Here is a 20,357-nt window from a genome sequence, read left to right on the forward strand (position 1 = left end):
ACTCCAAGTTATTCTCCCTTTTGTAAAACACTAAGGAAGGGATCCTTCGGTCACCACTCCAGCCAATCACTACTGAATTCAACAAAGCATTAAATCTCATGCTTCAAGTTGAGCATGTGCTCAACTGTTGTGATATCGGGGACCAAGTCACAGGTGATTCTGCTCTAACAACTAGGCTGGAGTTATCTCAGACAGTCTGTGTGTGTTGACAACTTCATGGCAGGCTGTTTCAAGGAAAAAAAAAATCCTTCTTAGGCTGCAACAGAACTGGGGATAAGTAAGAAAACATTCAGAGTATTTGAACACAATATGCTGGAAAAAAAAAAAAAAAAAAAAAAAAAAAAAAGACCAAAGCAGCTGCTTCTGCACTGCTAATATTGTTTTCTCCCCAGTCATAAATACAGGGTAATAACACTATAAATAAATAGAGCAACTCATTTTCCTTTAGAGAATGTACACATAAATAATATACATTTTGAAACAAAAAAATTGTAGTGCAAAAATAAATTATCAAATGGAAGTTGTGAACATTATTTTACACAATGCTATATAAAACCTGAACCATTTGGAATAAAAGACTTTGCAGTTGACTGAAATAATGCATTAACATTATTATTTCTGCTTCACATTAAACTGCACAATTTCCTTTATCCACTACAAAAAATAAAAATAAAATAAATTAAAAAACCTCTTAAGCTTTTTAAAAGGTTTATGGCAAACAAGATCACTTTTTGTTCTATCACATTTGTTATTAATTTAGCAGTGCAGTGATTGAATAACCTTCTCAGAGTTCCAAAAGGAAATTTTTGAAGCATCCTTTGCTCTTTAACTTATTTTCTTTGAAATTCAGGCTTGAAACATCCTGACACTCAGATCTGTAAGACATTATTGCAGTTAGATGAAGTCACAAGAGACACTCTACAGTCAAGTACTGCGGGAGACTTCACAGTTCTCCTCCTCACCATCACCGTGCTCTTGTACGAGACATGAACGTAAGGACACGTCTGATGCCATTCAAGCGGTCTTTGAGGGATTTCATGGCAAGGAAGGGGAGCTGAGCTCTGTTCTCAAGTGGAAGGACAGCCAGGACCCACCAACACCAGGCTGGCCCATTAGGGTTAGCCTGCAGCAAGGGAGGAAAGCAGAAGTTAGGTTATCTTTAGAGAGCAAGGTCTTGTTTTTGAGGAGTCTGAGACAGTATTTTGACAATTTGCTTGCTAAATGGCTACCTAACCAACAACCTAATGGCTTGTAATTACAGGTTGGCCTGAAAAGTTACAGCCAAGCTGCACCTTTTCTAAAAATAGGATCTTAAAGGTAGGGGGAGACTTTTCTATTTCTAGCAGCAATTTATAGGATTCCCATTTTCATCATAAAGGCAACATGCTTCTTGCCCTATTGCTTGTTCTGTGATTTCTGTCCAAAAAAGAAGTTAGGTAAACCATTGATTGTGGATACCTGTGGGTCAGGATCCTTAGCTGGCATTGGACCAAAGTGACTGAGAATTCGACTCTTGAGTGCTTGCTTGAGCGAGTTGAACCACATGTAGGCCTGATCGTAGACTGAATCGTGGAGAACAAGTAATGCAGCATAGTCTTGTCCTTGAACCTGAAATGAGTAGAGAGAGGAGGTAGGTTACTTCAGCTTACATGTTCCAGAAAGCAGCAAAATTATTTTCATGGTTTCTTTTGGTAGGGAGGGGAGAAAAAAAGAGATATTGAAGGACTTCATGATAAATCCTGAATTCAAATTTTAAGTATTTTTTTCCTAAAGTAAGTCCGTCCATCAACTCTTTCACCTTATTTTCTATTCTAAACCGAAGACAACTCTCATAGAATCATAGAATGCTTAAGGTTGGAAGGGACCTCTAGAGGTCATCTAGTCCAACCCCCTGCACATGCAGGGTCACCTAGAGCACGTGGCACAGGACTGCGTCCAAGCGGGTCTTGAAGATCTCCAGAGAAGGAGACTCCACAACCTCTCTGGGCAGCCTGTTCCAGCGCTCTGGTACCCTCACTTGTCAAGAATTTTTTCCTTAAGTTCCTGTGGAAATTTTGATGCTTCAGCTTCCGGCCGTGTCCTCTAGTTCTGTCAGTGGCCACCAGTGAAAAGAGGCCAGCACCATCCTCCTCACTGCCTCCCTTGAGGTACTTATAGACACTGCTCAGGTCCCCTCTCAGCCTTCTCTTCTCCAGGCTGAACAGGCCCAGCTCCCTCAGCCTCTCCTCATAGGGCAGATGTTCCAGGCCCCTCATCATCCTTGTAGCCCTGCGCTGGACTCCCTCCAGCAACTCCACATCCCTCTTGTACTGTGGAGCCCAGAACTGGACACAATACTCCAGATGCGGCCTCACCAGGGCTGAGTAGAGGGGCAGGATCACCTCCCTTGACCTGCTAGAGACACTGCTCTTTATCAGCAAAATATTTTCCAAACTACTGGTATGAAATCACCTTTACGTAAGTTCCTCATTTACCCAGCACAGAACAAAAGCTTTGTGCAATTTTATTTCAATTTAGACTCCTTGGAATAGAACCATCTTACCACTATATAGCAAAAGATACATCACCCAGAATACTTTGCTTGCTTGCTTATTTAAACATAAATAATATAAAAGCTGTAATGGGCTCAGTCCTGCTGCCACTTACTGAAATGGAAGCTTTCCAATTGGCTTCCATGAGACCAGAGCCTGTGTCTATATTATAGACTTTAAAAAAAAAAAAAAAAAAAAAAAAAAAAAAAAAAAAAAAAAAACATGATCTAGAACAGCAGTAATATCTCATGCTGGATTCATTTTGTTTTAAGAAAGCATTCTGCCAAAAATGCTGTGTTTGTATGCATGTGATTAAATACTTTTTTTCCCCCATCTTTAACCACAACCAGTTGGTAAATACCATAGTTTGCTTTACTAGAAAAAAAATGCTGAACCAAAAAGAACTCACTGAAAATAAGATGTAGATTTTCAGATTCATATGCTTTATATGAAGTGTTTCTAGGCTCACCTTTTGATCCTCAATGTACTCAATATCTGCTGTATTATAGCCATCACGCTGGCTGTGCTGTATCACCTTAAATCTCCTCTTGCCAATGCTGTCTACAACAGAGCGACCATCAGCAAAGAATTCAACATTTCTTATCTCCAGAATGCAGCCGTAATCTGCAAACCTATTTAAAATCAGAACAAAAGCAAGTAAAAAAGCCTTATTCTCTCCACCCTTAGGACTGCCATACAGCCGGTTCAATACCACAAAGGTATTTATCTGTCAGCTCATTTCTATTTATTTGCTCACGGTACTGTCCTGCTATAGTTCAAATTATTAACAATTGTTTTCAAAACTATTAGGAAGATTCAGGCTGTCTACATACTTTGGAATACACAGAATTTCTGAAAAAAAATGTAGGTATTACATGGCTAAGTAGACTTTCCCCAGTGTTTATATAAATCTAGAAATATTACATCATTTGGTACAAAAGAACCAGCGCAGTTCAGAGTATTAGAATGTAATGAAACTTGTAAACTTTCCTCCATTCAATCCCTTATAATAAACACTAGCTCTAGCTGTAGGTTTCAAAGCAATGGGCAGTCATACTAGACAGGATCCAAGTGCTCAAGAGGCAAACTTTGATCTTCTCACTGTCACTAATTGTCATAATTAGAAAGAAACTTTCTCTGTTGGAAGACTATCACATAAACATCTAGAAGCAAAGACCTTTCTGCACCTTTTCCCTGGATTTGCCCCAGACCAAGTGAGTAGATGACATGGTCCAAGCAGGTTGCTCACTCACCCCTTGACGGGATCACTGATGCACATCCCAAACTGTTTGGTGCCCGTCTCCATGCAACGGCGAATCATCAGTCGGTAACACGGCTCAAATATGTGCAAAGGGCATGGGACTGTAGGATAAGCCATTGTGCAGACAAATATAGGAACATTCTTATTTAGGCTGTAAAAAAGGAAACAACAGAGATGACATTTTACCAAGATATTGCAGAGATAAAATACATACACTTTATGCAGTGATATATTCTTTGAAATGACAGTAAGTTTAAAGTGAAATTACAGTTTATTTAGAATAAAAATCTTGATTTAGTTTAAGTAAAAACTATAATTAAAATTGGTATCTGGCTAGATAAAATGCAAATTGATATTCCAGTGTTTTTAGCAGAATAACTTTTAGTTACGCTTTCTCGTTTTGCTAGTAAAAGTGTTAATAAATTTCTATTACTGTTTCTACTTTATTTTACTTTCCTTAATCCCTTTTCTTCTCTACACAGTAATTTCCAATCCCCAGCCTGTGGGCCTCTTCCTCCGCCCATTATTTCATTCTGGTGTTTTCATAAAGGGCCACAGAAAGCAATGACATGGATTTCTGCAACTCACCTGAATCTCTTCTGCTTCCATTTATCGTATAGCAGAGTGTCTAATAATGCTACTCAAAGCATAATTTCACCTGGACTCTGTCCTCTTTGAATCATGTGATACAGAGCAAGAAGCTCCTTTGTCAGCACTTTTGTTCATGTTCCACAGCAGCAGCAGCCATTTGGTAGCTATTAGATACTGTTTTTTTAAATAAATCGATTACATACTTTGAAAGTTCCGCTATTTCCTCTTCATAAATCTTTCTTCTTTCAGTTAGTTCCTCTGGAAGATATTTAGCTATCAGCTCCTCCATTAGTACCGTTTTACAGTATTTCCTCATAGCCAAGCACTGCAGCAGAAAAGGAGAAGCAGTTATTAGATAATGTCTGGCACTTCAAAGCACAGGGCCTCTGCCTGCTAGCTCCGTGTTGCTGTGTCTATTGCACACACAGACGATCCCCTAAGCTCCCGACACCAGTGGAGTTGTTTGCTGAACTATTCACTGAACTGCAGGCCTTGTATTAGCCAATCCTGAGGTCATTTGTCTTCCCTTTCCAGGATTTCCAAATATAAACACAGTCTTAAAGTTTGAACAGAGATTATCCACACCTTGTTAGTCCCCAGGACATTCTAAAAGTCATTTTTTTCCTTAAAGCGTGTAATATTTCTTTCAAGTTTGGCAATACCAGAGGTTTCTAAAGGTGCTGCCTGATCCTATTCTGTGCTCCAATTTATGCAGAACAAATCCATGCATAATTACCTCCGAGAGACCTTCTTTGCACAGGGGACATTTTGGGTTGTGATCCAGGCATCTCTCAAGGCATTTGAGACAGAACGTGTGCCCACAAGGCGTAGTGACGGGTTCATAGAAGAGCCTGGATCGGAAAATCCAAACACAAAGACACCAATATCGTGTACCAAATTAAAAGAAAAAGCTGTTACCAAAACAGCTGTATTCATTCACTAATTTAACTGCTGATTTTGCACTTCAGGGAGGAAGCTTTTTCTTGCTTTTCATTTCTTCATCCAACTGTTACACTTATTCTGCTTATACACTTCGCTATCGCCTCCCAATACAGAAGGCAGCCCAGGAATTCCGATTTCAGGGAATGCAAGGGGGAACGGGGTCACTAACTTCAGATTGAGGAAAGGGAAATCCTAGCTTATGTGAGCAGTGAATAGTAGCAGAGCTTGAATCTGCTTAGTGTCTCCAGTGCAAGTGAACAAGACTTGCACCAAGTGTTCTTGTAGAGATCAGTGGCATCACTTCTACATGTAGAACTAAGCACAAAATAGCTATTTGCAGTAACACTACAAATAAAGGTTACTGCAATTAAATATGTTATTACTAATTCTAACCTGAACTTGGAATGCAGATTTGTTGCAATACAGACAGTTTTTAACCTTCAAATGACTGCTTTTCTAGAAAACAAATGACATTAAATATTGGAGGCCAGGTCTTCAGGGCATCTCAGTATCTAATCTTTAGACATCTAAGTACCTCTGAGAAGCTTATTTCCATGTAGGGAATTTTGTTTTCATTATTTGATTATATGATACTGTGATTATATGATATTGCAAAGAAATGTTGCCTTACCAATTAGAACCTTCATGAAATGCAAAAAATATGAAAACTTTTAAAAAAGTAATACATTCAAAACTAGAAAAGAATTTTTACAATGTTATCTAAGCATGTTAAGGTCTCAAGTATCAGTTTTAGTTTAAGTAAATTTAGAAGTTTACTTAATATTACAGTTTACCAAAGGAACAAACTAAGATGCTGTTTCACAGGAGGAAATTATAAATATGTAAACCCATGTTTATTAATAATTAAATATGATTATGCTTAAGCACATAATTGGCTCAAAATTGCTATAGCCAGTTTATTAAATATCATTAGTAACTAAAAATACTGGCATTTAAACAAGAAATATATGAAGACATAGGCACACCTATCTCACTGCAACTTGACTGTATAACTGAGAACCCTTCATTGTAAATTATTTAGCAAACAAACTTCACAGCACAAAGGCTACTTGTTCCTTTGAACTTCGTAAAACACCCAGTTGAAAATACGTTGCAGTAAGCATTTGTTTCCATATGTAATCAATCAGCAGTGACTTACTTGTTCTGAAATGTTAGCATAAAGACAAGAAATTCCTGTTAGAATGCGCGATCCTGGTCTAGCTCTCAGAGAAGCCAGCACAGCTTTTCCCAGTGACTAACAGGGCCTGGACTGAACTTCAAGACTTAGAGAAAGAAACACTACATAGAAAGATTTCATGTCACAGCATTTTAAGCTATTATAATGATGGAAACCAAATAACTGCTTCTGCTGAGTAATGCTCTCACTTCTCACCAATACATTGTTTTACCATTAGTTCCTATTTCCTGCTTGCTGCTGGAGTGAACACAGATCAATAACACTTTGCCACTCCATCTGACAGAGAGGTTAATAACAGCTCCTGCAGTTTATAGCAAATAGATCAGTAGGTTACTAGGTAATTGGTCCAAGGTATCTCAGAATCCAAATGCTTCAGAACATGGCAGGAAATAATTACAATCAATTTGCATTAATGGCAATACTCAAGAAAGGTCTTGTGACAGCTTCTCTTAGTGCAAACCTTCATTGGTGTAATGAAGGCTAAGTTTACACATCTCAGGATGTAAGGGCTATATTTGTGACTGCAAATATAGAATCAGTACTAGCATCCCTTAAACTCTCAGAGAACCAGAGATCCTTAAGCTAATTCCTTTAAGAATGTATTGTAGTGTAGTTTAGCCATTTATGATTTAACATAGAAGGTGAGGAAATAGGGTTAATTTTATTAGAAACCTCTTTAAAAATGTGGGTTTGGACACAATCATCATAAACATGCAGACTCCTTAAATACTCCAAAGACAAATTGCATGGCTTTGCACTGGAGGAAAGTTTTGCTCTTAGCAGTATAAGGGTTTTGGCAGCTGTGTAAACTTCTGGAGCATGTTTCAGCAGTAGGCAGGCAGAGGGAGAATGGGCAGACCTGATTTGTTCCAAGGAGAAGCAATGTAAACAACACAGCAGTTATTCCCCCAAAAATTTCATTCTGTTTGAAATCAATTGAGTTTTCTCCAGCAGCATTTAAACAACAAAAGGAATCCACATTTTTTTCAAGCCTTTCAAAGATAAATAAATAAATTCCATGAAGAGGCCACCTGCTATTTAAGAATCTAAAATACAGTGCAAGACTAATGCCAACATACTTTGTTTATAAGTTTACGTAATTAAAAAGACAGCAGAAACAAAACTCAGTGCAGAGGAATTTGCAGTAACAAAAACCCTCATGTGCATTTGCCAATATTAATGTTTTTACAAAACAAGTAGTGAAATTGATGGAGTTAGTAATTCTGTTAGGATTAAGTCATTGATGTCCTTGAGAATAACTCTGTTATTTAACTGAAAGAGGAGCTCATGAAGCAAGTGTTACCGTGACCTTAGCTAACTAAAGCAGGCATTCAGCACATCACATTTGAGTGCTGGGGGGATGAGGGAGGAAACAACTACAACAAACTCTTTTCTTGTACAATCCTCATATTGCAATAGCAGAAACATTGTATTTTACATGCAAACTTAGAATATTCATAGAACATGCTCCCTGTGCTATTTTATGCATTATACAATGGCATATATGGCTCTACTAATTCCAAAGGACAAACTGTGGTCTTGTGCATGACGTGCATCTGTGAGTGGGCGCGTGTAACTGGGTGCGGGGAAATCTTTCAGACATGTTCACTAATGCGCTTAGCCCTCACATGACCTTATCTGTCTTGTCTTAAACAATCACTGCTCTTGGCCAGATCAAATAGTTTGTATTCATCAACAGTGCTCAGAACCAAAGAACAAGAAACGTATTAATGGAATAATCATTGTAATAGAAGCAGATTTCAAGTCAGAAGAAAAATAAGTAAACTAGAAAATCTTCAGATGATACAAGAGAAAGATAACACTTGAAAACTAAAGACATGTGGGAGAGAACAATGATTACCTCATACACAGGGAGCAGTCCAGATCTGATGGATCCACAAATTCAAATGGAATATGGTGCACAGCACTACTTTCCTTGATGTCAACTGTATCTGTCAATAATAATAAAACATATTACAATATATGATTGGACACAACTACATAAGCAATGCAGAATTTCAAAGAGATTTTTCTTCTGCGTATCCACAAACAGTATCTGCTATTAAAGTATGCTTTGTATTTACTGGCAAACTACTGAGCTACTAGCATCATTAGAATAATTTCTGTGCAAAGCATCAAATTCTGCACAAAGGGAGCACACCTCCCTTTAGTTTTTGTAGCATTATGGCCACTAACAGAAGGATGAATTTAGCCTTGCATTAACATCAAAATACATTTTAGTGTTAAAAATCTACATCCCACAACACAAGAACAAGGCTGGATCTTGGATATCAAACAGAATTCATGCTTTTAAGCATAGCATACATATTTTACTTGATACGGAAAGTGCCGAAACACGTACAGCTTTCATACATCCATATGAAAGCTGTACATATTCATATATAAGTCTAATTTGAAGCCTCTTCCTGTACAAATAAGAAAAAAAAAATCCACTGATGACCTTTTATGGAATTCATCCTGTGCTTAAACATACCTTTCTTCATGAGTTTAGAGGGTACCTCAGCACCTCTCATCTCCTCAGAGCAACACTTTCTTTTCAGAAGGTTGCACTTCTCCGAAATGAGAAAGGCAGACTCTGATATGGAGGCGAGTTTGTTCTCCTCCTCCAAGCAGTCCCTTTTACTCTCTGTAATTTGTACAGATTTCTTCAAACTGCCAGATGTTGTTACATTTTGTTCCTCTTGAGCAGGAAAACTCTTTTTCTGTTCTACATTTATCTGTAGAAAGAGAAGATGAACATTAAAAACGTCAAACAACTTCATAAAGAAAACACAAACATACACCCTGTAACAAGCCTTAATATTATGGATCATCAAGAAAGACTTTGGAGGTCAAGACACAGCAGTTTGAGAGTACCTCCTCAGTGTCTGATTTTAACCAAAATATTTTTCTAACTAACCCTTCCTTCTCCCCCCTTATCACTGGATTTTTTCAGCCTCTGTGTAGGGCTTTATGGGTTGGTCATGAAACTTGATTCATGCGGAAATGTGATTAAATCTCAGCATGGCACATTGCTATCAGTTAGTCTGTGGAAAAATATATATTGTTTGTATTGTATATTGAATGTATTGTCAACTATCAATATCAATCAAACCAACAAAAACAATGCAAGTTTTATTCTAAGGAAACAAAATTTACAAAAGACAAAGTGCACAGGGCTCCTTCAGCAAAACTGATTTCTTTCACAAGGGATAAAATGATCATTACTACAACCTATTCACAGCCATTCCACAGATCATCACCTATCAGCTTGTCACACCAACTCCCCCAGAAGAACCTCAAAGTACCTATGATCAGAAGCTGTAGGGATACCTAGTGTACAGAGAGATGAGAACTGTCTTTCCAACTGACTTCACTTCGGAGGCTCTTTACTACCCGTTTCTTTGAAGAGCTAAGGACAGTTACAGCTATAGTACCTTTCCTAATTCTGACAAAAACAAAACAAAAAAAAAAAAAGGAAGAAAGATTTTGTTAAACAGAGAAGAATCAGCTAAAGAGAATCCATTAAGTTACATCATATCTTCCGAAATGCATCATCCAGTCTCCCAGAGATGTAAAGGAGAAGACAACTTCCCACTGTGAACCTAAAACACACAGCGAAGTTAACAACCACACATCAGATTTCTTTACCTTGAGCAACCTTTGTAGGCTATGGCTGGTGCCTCCAGATCCAACGGAATTTAGGAGATTCCCCTTTAATCTAGAGTGATGCGACAACAGCTGCAGGATATCAGGTAGGTGTTCCTGAGCATTTCCCGGGATGAGTGAAAATAAACTAAGTAGAAGCTGCAATATAGAACAGAATACTTCACTGCTTAGTTCTTACATTATTAAACGTTCTCCATAAGTGGCATAAACATGTCCTCTTGTTCTGCATTTTAGAGCTCAACAGGATTTATTAACATCCTTTCAAATCCACTTTTACTGCATGTCAGAAACTTTCATTGGAGTTAATTAGTACAGAAATCTCACTGGTTTAATCCATGTTCAATCAAGTAATTGTCTCCAACACTGTAAATTACAACTACTTAAATTCAACTATGTAACACCACCAAAAAAAGAGAAAAGGCAATAGGAAAAAACAGCCTCCATTTGATATCCGAAAATAAGTGAATCAGCATCAACAACTTGTAGCCATTTGCACTAGAGTACAGCTCATCAGATGATTAGTCAAAGAGGCGGGGGGCGGGGAAGGGTAGGTGCACAGAAAATTCACATGCTTTAAAATGAATTCCAGCACACTACTGGGATGATCCTGCTGATACATGAAGAAGCCACATGATAGCCAAGATTTCCTTTTAAAGACAAAAAGATTCCTCGGGATCATACTCTGTCAAAACTAACGTGGAAGGACAGATAACACAAACAGAACGTCATAGCTATGCCTGAAGAATTTGGTAAAAAATAGTATGTCATTGTTATGCAAACAGACTTGGAAATGACCCAACAAAATATTACATCGTGGATGAACTCTGTATCTGACGAGTGCACAAGCAATTCTTTCAGTTGCAAGCAGCATAGTTTTCTTCAGAACCCCACTGCTCAGAAATTAGCTCTCTTGCACAAGGCTATTTGGAGTCTGAATTTAGAAACATATCTGTTGTTCTTGCTTTTCTTACTCTATACACAGGAAGCCTCCCAGCATGACTACCAGAACAAATCATGATACAATGACAGTGAAAGACCCTATGGAACATGCTGGAAAAAAAGATGAATAAAAAGAACAATGACAGAAAATCCTGCAGGAAATGGAAATCTCAACCACATACAAAATCTGATAAAAATCTGATTGCAAGACCCAGGCCACACTTTCTCAGTTACCTGTGTGAGCAGAGCTTTACTCTAAGAATTCTACCCTGCTTTTATAAAGTCTTTCACATCACAGCACTAAGACCACCAAAACTTCCCATCCCACCAGCCACAGACAAAAGCATGAATACACTGCCATAAAAAAAGAATTCAATAAAATAAAGGCAGAGCATAATATCTATCATATTTTTATTCTCATAGGCCATCCTTGCTGTGATGCTAAGTCACTTGGCAACAACAAAAATGGTCAAAGGTAAAAACATCTACTCATTCCAGAAAAAGAAACCATAACTAGTTCTTAAGTGGTATACAAAAGGGAACTAACAGTTTTCACCAAAACCTGACGAAAACCTGTCGAAAAAGGCTTATTGCAGATCTGCTATACTGCTTATTTAGCATCAAGTATTAGCAATCACTGAAACAATTTTAAAACATAATCTCTTCCTTTGCCGAGTGATTCCTTTCCTGGCCCCTGCACACGCCGAGTCTTGGAGCAGTGCGTGAGGCCCAAAGGCAGAGAGCTGCTGCTCCCAAGTGGAGCTGCAAGGCTGCTGCACGTTGCCTTCTACCACTCGGTAGCCTGATAAAATATTAACAAGTAGCTCCCCCTCTTTTGCACTCAATAACTGGAAATGCATTGCCAAACTGGGAAACAGATTAGAAGTTTGATTACAGGCAACCATAATAATCTGTGGGTGGCAATTATTAGCAGCTCCATTTTATCTCTCTTGTGCCGATGCTAAGATCATAACTGTTTCCACAGTGTCTACTTAATGTTTTCTTTCCTCGTTACAACAGATCACTGAAAACGATTAAACAGGTCTAGACAATTTAGAGAACTCACCTTTTGAGCCTCAGATTTGGCCGTCTTGTTCCCAGTATCTAGAGCAAGGCAGAATAGAAACTCTCTTAAAGCTTCTTCTGTTTTCCCCAGATTAGCTAATGCTTGTCCTTTCCTTAAATGTCCCTGAAATGAAATATATCTAGTTGCAGCTTTTGTTCCTTTTGCTGCAAGAATATTCAAGTAAAGCAAGATGAATTTACAAAAGATCTTTCCAGAGAAAAAAAAGAAGGTTAGGCAGAGAAAATTCCTTACAACAGTCTCTTATGCCTTGGTACCACCAGTGTCTGGATTTGCAAACGTGAATTAACTTTGTCGTGAAAACTCTTCAAATACATAAGCTCTTACAGAGAGAAATAGGATATTCGCTAACTCCATTAAGTATCATCTTCCTGCACCCAGCTGGTCACTGGCACAGTTGAAACTTGAGGAAACTCATATTCTGTCTTGGAAAAATGTACTAAACTAGTGCTATTACAGCTTATAGAAAAATGTAAGCACAGCACTCTTTTTTTAAAACTTCTTCATGAACTTGAGATGGGCTATAGAGTGTTTAGTAGTTCATCCTCCAGAAAGGGTATGTCTAGTTTATCATTCCCCTCCCTCACACCAGAAGGGACAAGAATGTCATAGCTGAATGTCTGTAAGTCACAGAAGTCAAAGAAGTTACAAGGCTTAAAGCACCTCTCAAATTTAGTTCTCCTTGAACAGTGTAACGGTTTTGTAACTGATGCAGCATAAAGGTTTAAAACAAAGTGCAGCTGAAGTCAGCACTTACTTTCAGCCAGTATGGCTGCAGCCTGCAGGCTGTTTCTGCATCGTGCAATGCATCTTCACAAGCTTTCAAAGTAGAGTTAATCTGGGACCGGTTGCTGTAGAGTAAGTGGTCATTTGGAGCTGTAGCGAATAGAAAAAAACATGAGTTATTACAATTATTTAAGAAATAGTTACAAAAACTTTATTCCCTAGAACTCCTTTTAAAAAAAAAGCAACAAACAAATAAGCCAAAAATATCTATTCCTTAAATAACTATGTACTAAATCAAATGTGGCAACCTCTTTGGGCAACTCCAGACAACATGTCAGCTACTCATTATATAACTGCAGAGAACATTGCATAAATAAATGTCGAGACACTCGTACAATAAATTACGAGCTCGGACAGAGGCTCAGAGGGGCCACGGCAGCGCAAAGGGAACATTCAAGGTGGCGTGCGCCAGGCTCGCGCCGTGCGGACTGAAGTTTCAAGTTACTAGGATGAAAGTGCTTAAGTGGGAGGTAAAAATCCTCCGAGGCTGTAGGAAACAACGGGACACTAGAATGAGGAGGAACCGTGGATGCTCTTGGGTACAGTGCCGCGTCCCGAGCCCGCAGCCTTTTGCCCGCTATCCCCTCCATTTGGGCGAGGTTCTCCGCGCGCCGCCGGGTCCCGCGCGGGGCAGCGGAGTTTCCGCGGCGCGGGGGCGCCCCGCGGGCTGCGCTCCCCGCGCTCCCCGGTTACACAACCGGCCCGGGAGCGGGGGCAGGGCGCCCGGGCTGGACTCGCCGGCTCCGGGGCTTATGCAACGCGCTGCTCTCCTGACCCACTTTCCCTGCGCGCCCCCCGGCCCGCTCCGCTCGCGCTTACCCAGGCTGAGCGCCTCGTTGTACTTCTGCAGCGCAGCCTGCAGCTTCCTCTCCTTGTAGAGCGCGTTCCCCTCGTGGCGGAGCCGCGACGCCTTCACCTGCCCGGGGAACCACTTGGCCAGCAGGCTGCTCAGGATGACGTTGACCCGCAGGAGCTGCCCGGCCGCCGCGCCGCCCTCCTCCCGGCACAGCACGCAGCGGGGCTCGGCCGCGCGGCCCCTCTCCAGGCACTTTTTGCAGAAGGTGTGTCCGCAGGGCAGCGACACGGGCTCGAAGAGGAAGCCCTGGCACTTGCGGCACCTGAACACGTCCCACTCGCGGGGCGGCGGCGCCCCGGGCAGCCCCTCTCTGCTGCGGACGCCCTGCGCCAGGCACTCCACGAGGCGGCCCAGCTGCTCGGCGCGCAGCTGCCGGTGGCGGGACGCCAGCTGGTAGAGCTGGAAGGCGTCGTGCAGCCGCCCGCCGCGGGCCAGCGCCTCGGCGCGCCCCAGCAGCACCTGCCAGTCGGGCCCGCGGCTCGCGGCCGCCGCCTCCGAGGGGGGCGCCTCGCCCGCCCGCGGCGGCAGCTGCGAGCCCATGGCGCTAGCGGGGGGCGCAGGGGCGCGGAGGCGGCGCGGCGCGGCCGCGGCCCCGGCGCCCGGCCCGCCGCCGCCCCATGGCGCTCCGCCCGCCACCTCTTAACGGCCGCCGCGCGGGCCGGCGTTATATAAAGCGCGGGCACGTGACGGCGGCGGCGCCGCTCATTGGGCCGCGCGCGCCCGAGCGTTACAAAACCAGACAGTTTTGTAACCGCGCGGCCCGCCGCCTTCGGCGCCGCCCGGCCCGGCCCAGCCCGGCCCTGCCCGGAGCGGCGCCGCCTCGCGCCGGGCCGCCCCGCGCCGCTGCCGCCGCTGACCCACTGACCTAGAGCGGGCTGACCCCGCCGCCCCCGGGGGCTCGGCGAGGTGGGCCCGGCCCCCGCGCCGCTGCCGGCGGGAAGCGCCTTCTGCGGGGACAGGACAGGCGAAGTGCTCCGATAACCGCCTTGGCCCTTCTTCGAAGGGACCTCCGCGCTGCCGAGGCTGGTTTGCTTTCACAGAACTGCTCACACCGCTCAGGACAACCGAACACAAAATTAAGAGGACAAGCGCAGGGTTGGTGACAGGGCAGGGCAAGCAGGGTCGCTCCACCTGCCACAGCAGCTCCATGTCACAACATGGGGCTCAGGCAGCCCAAGGACACTTGGTTTAAGAGGGGTTGCAACACACACCTACCACCGCCTGCTGTTATGTGAACGGCCCTGGCACACAGGCAAGGCTTTTGGCCAAGCATAACCTAAGGAAAGATCAAGAAAAGGAGCCATGTTAACAAACCAGCAACTCACCTAGGGGTTAGGGCAGGACCAGGAGCAGCACTTTCACACTAAGTTGTCTGATCTAATCCTTGTAGTTTTACATGGATCTTGTACCTAGTTTCTAGAAACATCTGCAATCTACATGCATGCATCCTCTAAAAAAAGTAAAAAGGCCTCTCTTCACACTCCTGTAAACCCACCGCCACATTTGAGCTCTCAAGGATATCCTGGCAGTGATGCCAACAGCCTCCTCGCAAAGCTCAAGCGAAGGGCTAAGCAAAGTCACCTCCCTTGTCTTAATGCCACAAGAGCCAGGCTCCCCACCACACATTCTATAGCGCGAGCCGGTACTAAAGAACAGGCCCTGCCTTGAGGGGCTTCGACAAGAGAGAGAAGGGAGAGGTAACCTGACTTTTATAAGAGCTTAATTTACAGAAGTTGCTTGAGAAAAGTTCATCTGAACTTAAGACTTAAAATGAAAAACAAGTGAAAAACTTATATTCAGGATCTTGCATCTTAAAAGCACTTAAACAGTAAGAATTAATTTAGGGATGTTTTTCCCAGTGTCCTGGAAAAACAAACAAACAAAACAAAAAAACAGACATACACCTGGCAAAAGAAACCAGCCATCAGACCCTTCAGCTGTCTGATTCCTGGGGTGCTAACACAACTTGCACCTGACCAAAATTTGGCCACTCTGGTCTCTGAGGTGCTTCAGTTTTACAAACACACACACACACACACACACTAACAGCTATACCCAGGCAAGTTATTTAATAAATTGAAAAACATTAATTAAGCCAGGCACTCATCCCAAGTACAGCACAGCCTGCTATCAAATAGTTCATAGAAAGAATAGTACAGTTGAAGAACTTCTGTTGGTCTCAATTAAGCAATGCTTCAGAACAGTTGGAGAAAAAAACAACAACAAAGTCAGCACATGTACTCAGAGTGTCTGCTATGCTTAAAACCCACTTTGCTTCCCATCCAACCCAAACTCGCTTACAGGGCAGAGACATCTTGTTTTCCAACTTCCAGGCAAAGGAAAAAAAAGGAAAATATTTTCTTGCAGCCCTGAGGTCGACAGTTGTCTCTGTTGCAAAACGATAGTCTCAGCAGCCCTTCTGTGTGCTATTTTATAACCATTGTCCTGAAAACCACTATGAGTCAAAGCCTATTCAAGCGAGGGAAAGTGACATAACCGCTGGTTACCAGCGGCAATGCAACCACAATCTCTCTATCAGGGATATGCCAGCAGTATTTACATAGCTACACAGCACACACTAAGGAGGCAAAAGTCAGGAGTATAAAAGCAGGGTTTATTAGCACTACATGAGTTCAAGATAGGGAATGGAAATAGATTATTGCTGAAAATTCAAACAGGGTTTGCACTCTGAAAGAAAGGAACTTCCCCAGGATCTATTTACAAGATGTGAAAATGACTAGAGAGCCAGCTAACAGCCTGATCCCTTGGAACTAAAATGAGGCTCAAAAAAGTACTGGGAAACAGCCCTCGGAGCACAGCTGAAACATTTCAAAATTTCAAGCAAAAAGGACCCTGCATGTGTGAGCTCTACTCCAGCAGCAGGAGCTGTACATTTACCAGGAGTCAGAACACAGACTTCGATCCTGAGCTGGGAAAGAGTTAAATCCTTATCACGGGTGGCCTATGGGAAAACACTGTGACTTCTTAGGAGAGAAACCAGCTGGCACTGCCTCTGCTGGCTCCTGGTGTGCGTGTGTTGTTTGGTAAATGTTAATAGTGTGTAGGGTGTAACAGGTACAGACTGAGCCTTGCACTCACTAACGTCAAAGAACTTCCAACCTAAGCTACCGCTGCGCTGCTCACCACAAGTCAAACAACCACAAAATACTTGGTTCCTGACATCTGGCCAAGCTCTGCAAAGACATTAGCAAAAACAGCTGTGTAAGAATATATGTACTCCATCCAGATTTTTTTTTTTTTTTTTTTAAAATAACAGACCCTGAAAGCACCGTACATTCATACATATATTCATGGCTTTGGAGCAACAGGGGGGTCATAAGGTGTATTTCACTAGAAAGAAAGCAAAAAGGCAAATCCTTACTCTGCGTTGTTCATGAGATCAAGAATTGATTTATCCTTCATTTAAGCAGAAGTTAAAGCTAGGAGGTGACTCACTCTGCAAAAGCACGTCTCCCTTGTATGATTTTTTTTTTTTCTACAAAGGGAGGTTTAATTTCTTCCTTTTAATGACAATGAGCACAATACTGATCTTCCAGCAGCTAATGACTGGTGTAACAGACAGGATGAGAGCATGACTACATTCTTGAACCTTCTTCTAGATTCATAATCTGCATCCTAGTTGGGACCACGAAAGTAATAAGCAATTCTACTTTTATACAACTAACCAAAGTGTGAAATTCTGACCTACTAGTCATCATGATGAAGCTCCTTCTGCATTGGAGGTAGGGATGTAGACGTCATATAGCAAATAAAGCCACAGATAGCTTTTTATTTTCACACACTCTGTACACTCTGTACACTCAATAGGCAAAAATAGTTTTGGACCGATGGCCCATGGAGTCCAGCCAATTAAAAAAAATCTGACCATTATAGCAGCTGTACTAACTCATGCTCAGATAAATAAAGTCAAGAGATGCGAGTTTGCCAGCATCATTTTGCTAGTGAGTGATTTTTGGCAATTGTTTCAACTCTCCTTATAAATTCTACATAACTAGCTTGTCCTCCATACACAGGGCATCTTTCTGCTACTGTATTATTTATACACACTATTTATATTGAAAAGAGAAATTCAAGTTCTTAAATATATTCTAACATATTAATCTTGAGAGAAAAGTGATAATAGAGAACTTGATGTTCACATTACATATTTAGAAATTTGCAAAAATTAATATGCTTATAAATACATTAGCTGGTTTAAATATACAGTACCACCAAACGCAGAAAGCAACTGGAACACCAGGGTTTGCTTTTCAGGGAAAACTGCAAATAGAACCTTTGAAAGGTCCTTGTTACCAACTGATCCGTGAACAGTGAGTAGTAAGAAGGCAGCGGTGCCCTTTTCATGCAAACCTCTTATCTTCCTAATTGATGACTGAATAGTGATCAGCCTGACAAGACCTTGGGACTGACACCGTGAGCATCCCACTCAAATCCCGTCTTTCACTGTCATACAGAAAGGGGAATTCAGAGTGTGTCCCTGAAGGGTAACCAAGCCTCAAGTAATTTGCATAAAATAAGTTCTGTTCAGACATACCCAGATTTGGGAAGGCTATTTTTGTTCTATATGGGAAGGAAAGTCAGAAATTCATTGTGGAATGCAAATTCTGGAATATTTTAAGTTGGAAGGATGAAAATGTTTCAACAGTGAACAAATACATAATTCACCAAGAAATTCTTAGAAAGCTAGCAATAATTTGAACATAGCTATTTTATCAGAATCAAGAAATTCCCAGTAGGCACTTTGGTGACAACTAAGCCAATTTACTGAAAAGCTGTTCTGCCAAAAATAAAGCCCCAATGAACAGCTTCAAGTACAAAAGAATGAAAATGCCAAGGGGGTTTGTATCCTTCGAGGTGCCTGGTAATCCTTGCTTAACGTATAGCAAGACAGACTTCGGACTAGGTCCATCACCTACTGCAGAGAACATGAGAAAAACGAGGTAGGAAGCCTTTCCATTTCTGGAGAATCTGGGCGATTGCTGTTAGGACAACCACTGAATGAAATTATTTTGTATAGAAGGTAAAGTATTTATAGATTATTTTATTTTGACTAGTAGAAAATACTTTGCAAACGTCTTGAGCAACATTAGAGGTTATTTTACGCCCATGCAGTTTTTAGTTTGTCGTAAAAGACTTGACTAATGGTCTCAGTTGAGATATCTCTCCAGTTCAAAAATACGTAAATCTAAACATTCAGAAGGGAAAGGCAATAACAAGAAATATAAGAACATATGTTTTGTTTCACAGTTTGTGATAATTCCAGTAAGATGATGAATAAACTTCATGAAGTAAAAAAGAAGTTATCATATTAACATAATGTGTTTGAAGTCATATTATAGGACCCAATTCCTTTGTATTTGCTATATGACCTGACTACAGCAGTTAATATGGGCCAAGCCTGGAGGGGGCCTATTAAGACAGCAAACAGAAAATTCAGCCTCTTAAATGTCCAAAATCATGTCTGACATTTAAAACTACAGGACAAATTGTTGCACAGACCTGAAAGCCTCTCTGGACCTCAGCTATATAGCTGTCTAAACACTGAACTGTGGTCAACTGACCTAGCACCAGAAAAAATGGTAATTAAAAGATACACTAAATCTAAAATGAACTGCTCTTCAATATTCAAAAAGTAAGATTTCTTCAATCTGATGCTTCCTGCTTGGTTCTACCCAAAGCCTTTTCTCAAAACCTTTCAACTTTACCTATGTTAATACTCTGCTGAGACAGAAATTGCCATCAACAGGTTTAGAAACATATTCATTGATCTGCAGACGTGCTGTGCAGCAAGTTCTTAAGGATTTTCAGGTAAACTAAAACAACTTTATGTCGCAGAGATGCTCAAGAGACTGCTCTGTACTATTGGTTCCTACTCAATTCCTATGCTTCAACAGGGGAAAGAAGATTGAACCTTCCAAATGCTACAAGTAAAATTGTAATATGTCTTAGAAACAGCAATATGTATCTTCTTGCCATCAAATCCTTTTTTTCCAGACAATACCTAAAATTCAGAAATCTCCAGTAATATAGAGAAGGTGCAAAGAAATACTAGTCATTTTGTAACAAAAGTGACAACAGAAATCATACTAGAGAAACCTAACGACAGCGACCATATCCGCTTCTAACTCATGGCTACCCAAAGTACAATAAGCTTCCTAACCATCCACTGAGTGAAGTGGGACATTCAGTCCTTAGTATGTTCTCAATATCACCCTTGCAAAACTGCCCTTTCAATGATCATGTTACTCAAAATTCTGTAGATATCTTGATTCATTTCAGCCAAAAGTCACACTGAAGTCTGAAGCAAGTCCAACATCACACTGAAGTGTTTTTATGCCTATTGTGATTCTTAAAATCCAAGAGCCAAGTCATCCCCTCCCACACAAACACCTGCAGGAGTGTAAAAGGCCTCTACAATCTATGATAATTTCAATAGTTTTCTGTGGGGAGTGAGGTGAATAAAGGCGAGTTCTGCAATC

The 20,357-nt window shown here is 41.3% G+C and overlaps 1 protein-coding gene across 1 annotated transcript; it reads right to left on the reverse strand.

Moving 5' to 3' along the window:
• Positions 1-358: 358 nt before the first annotated feature.
• Positions 359-14,397, reverse strand: LONRF3 (LON peptidase N-terminal domain and ring finger 3). The gene is made up of 12 exons (XM_088527625.1): positions 13,821-14,397; positions 12,973-13,091; positions 12,198-12,320; positions 10,175-10,330; positions 9,018-9,261; positions 8,385-8,475; positions 5,120-5,234; positions 4,587-4,708; positions 3,785-3,943; positions 3,001-3,163; positions 1,459-1,608; positions 359-1,123 (listed from the first exon to the last, which is right to left on the reverse strand). Exons 1-12 carry the CDS (start codon positions 14,395-14,397, stop codon positions 965-967), a joined length of 2,178 nt encoding a protein of 725 aa, XP_088383751.1. The 3' UTR covers positions 359-964.
• Between the last annotated feature and the right edge of the window lie 5,960 nt (positions 14,398-20,357).

This window comes from Tinamus guttatus, unplaced genomic scaffold (genome assembly GCF_059628265.1).
Source record: "Tinamus guttatus ecotype Peru unplaced genomic scaffold, ASM5962826v1 Tinamus_guttatus_pri_ptg000287l, whole genome shotgun sequence".
In the NCBI taxonomy this organism is placed as follows: Eukaryota; Metazoa; Chordata; class Aves; order Tinamiformes; family Tinamidae; genus Tinamus; species Tinamus guttatus.

What these genes read in the sequence shown, in the direction of transcription:
- LONRF3 (XM_088527625.1), bottom strand. Translation starts at nt 14,397, where the DNA reads ATGGGCTCGCAGCTGCCGCCGCGGGCGGGCGAGGCGCCCCCCTCGGAG. An exon ending in TGCAGCCATACTGGCTGAAA is followed by an intron (nt 12,321 to 12,972) that starts GTAAGTGCTGAC and finishes ATTTCATTTCAG; the next exon opens with GGACATTTAAGGAAAGGACA. An exon ending in GACTGCTCCCTGTGTATGAG is followed by an intron (nt 5,235 to 8,384) that starts GTAATCATTGTT and finishes TTTCCGATCCAG; the next exon opens with GCTCTTCTATGAACCCGTCA.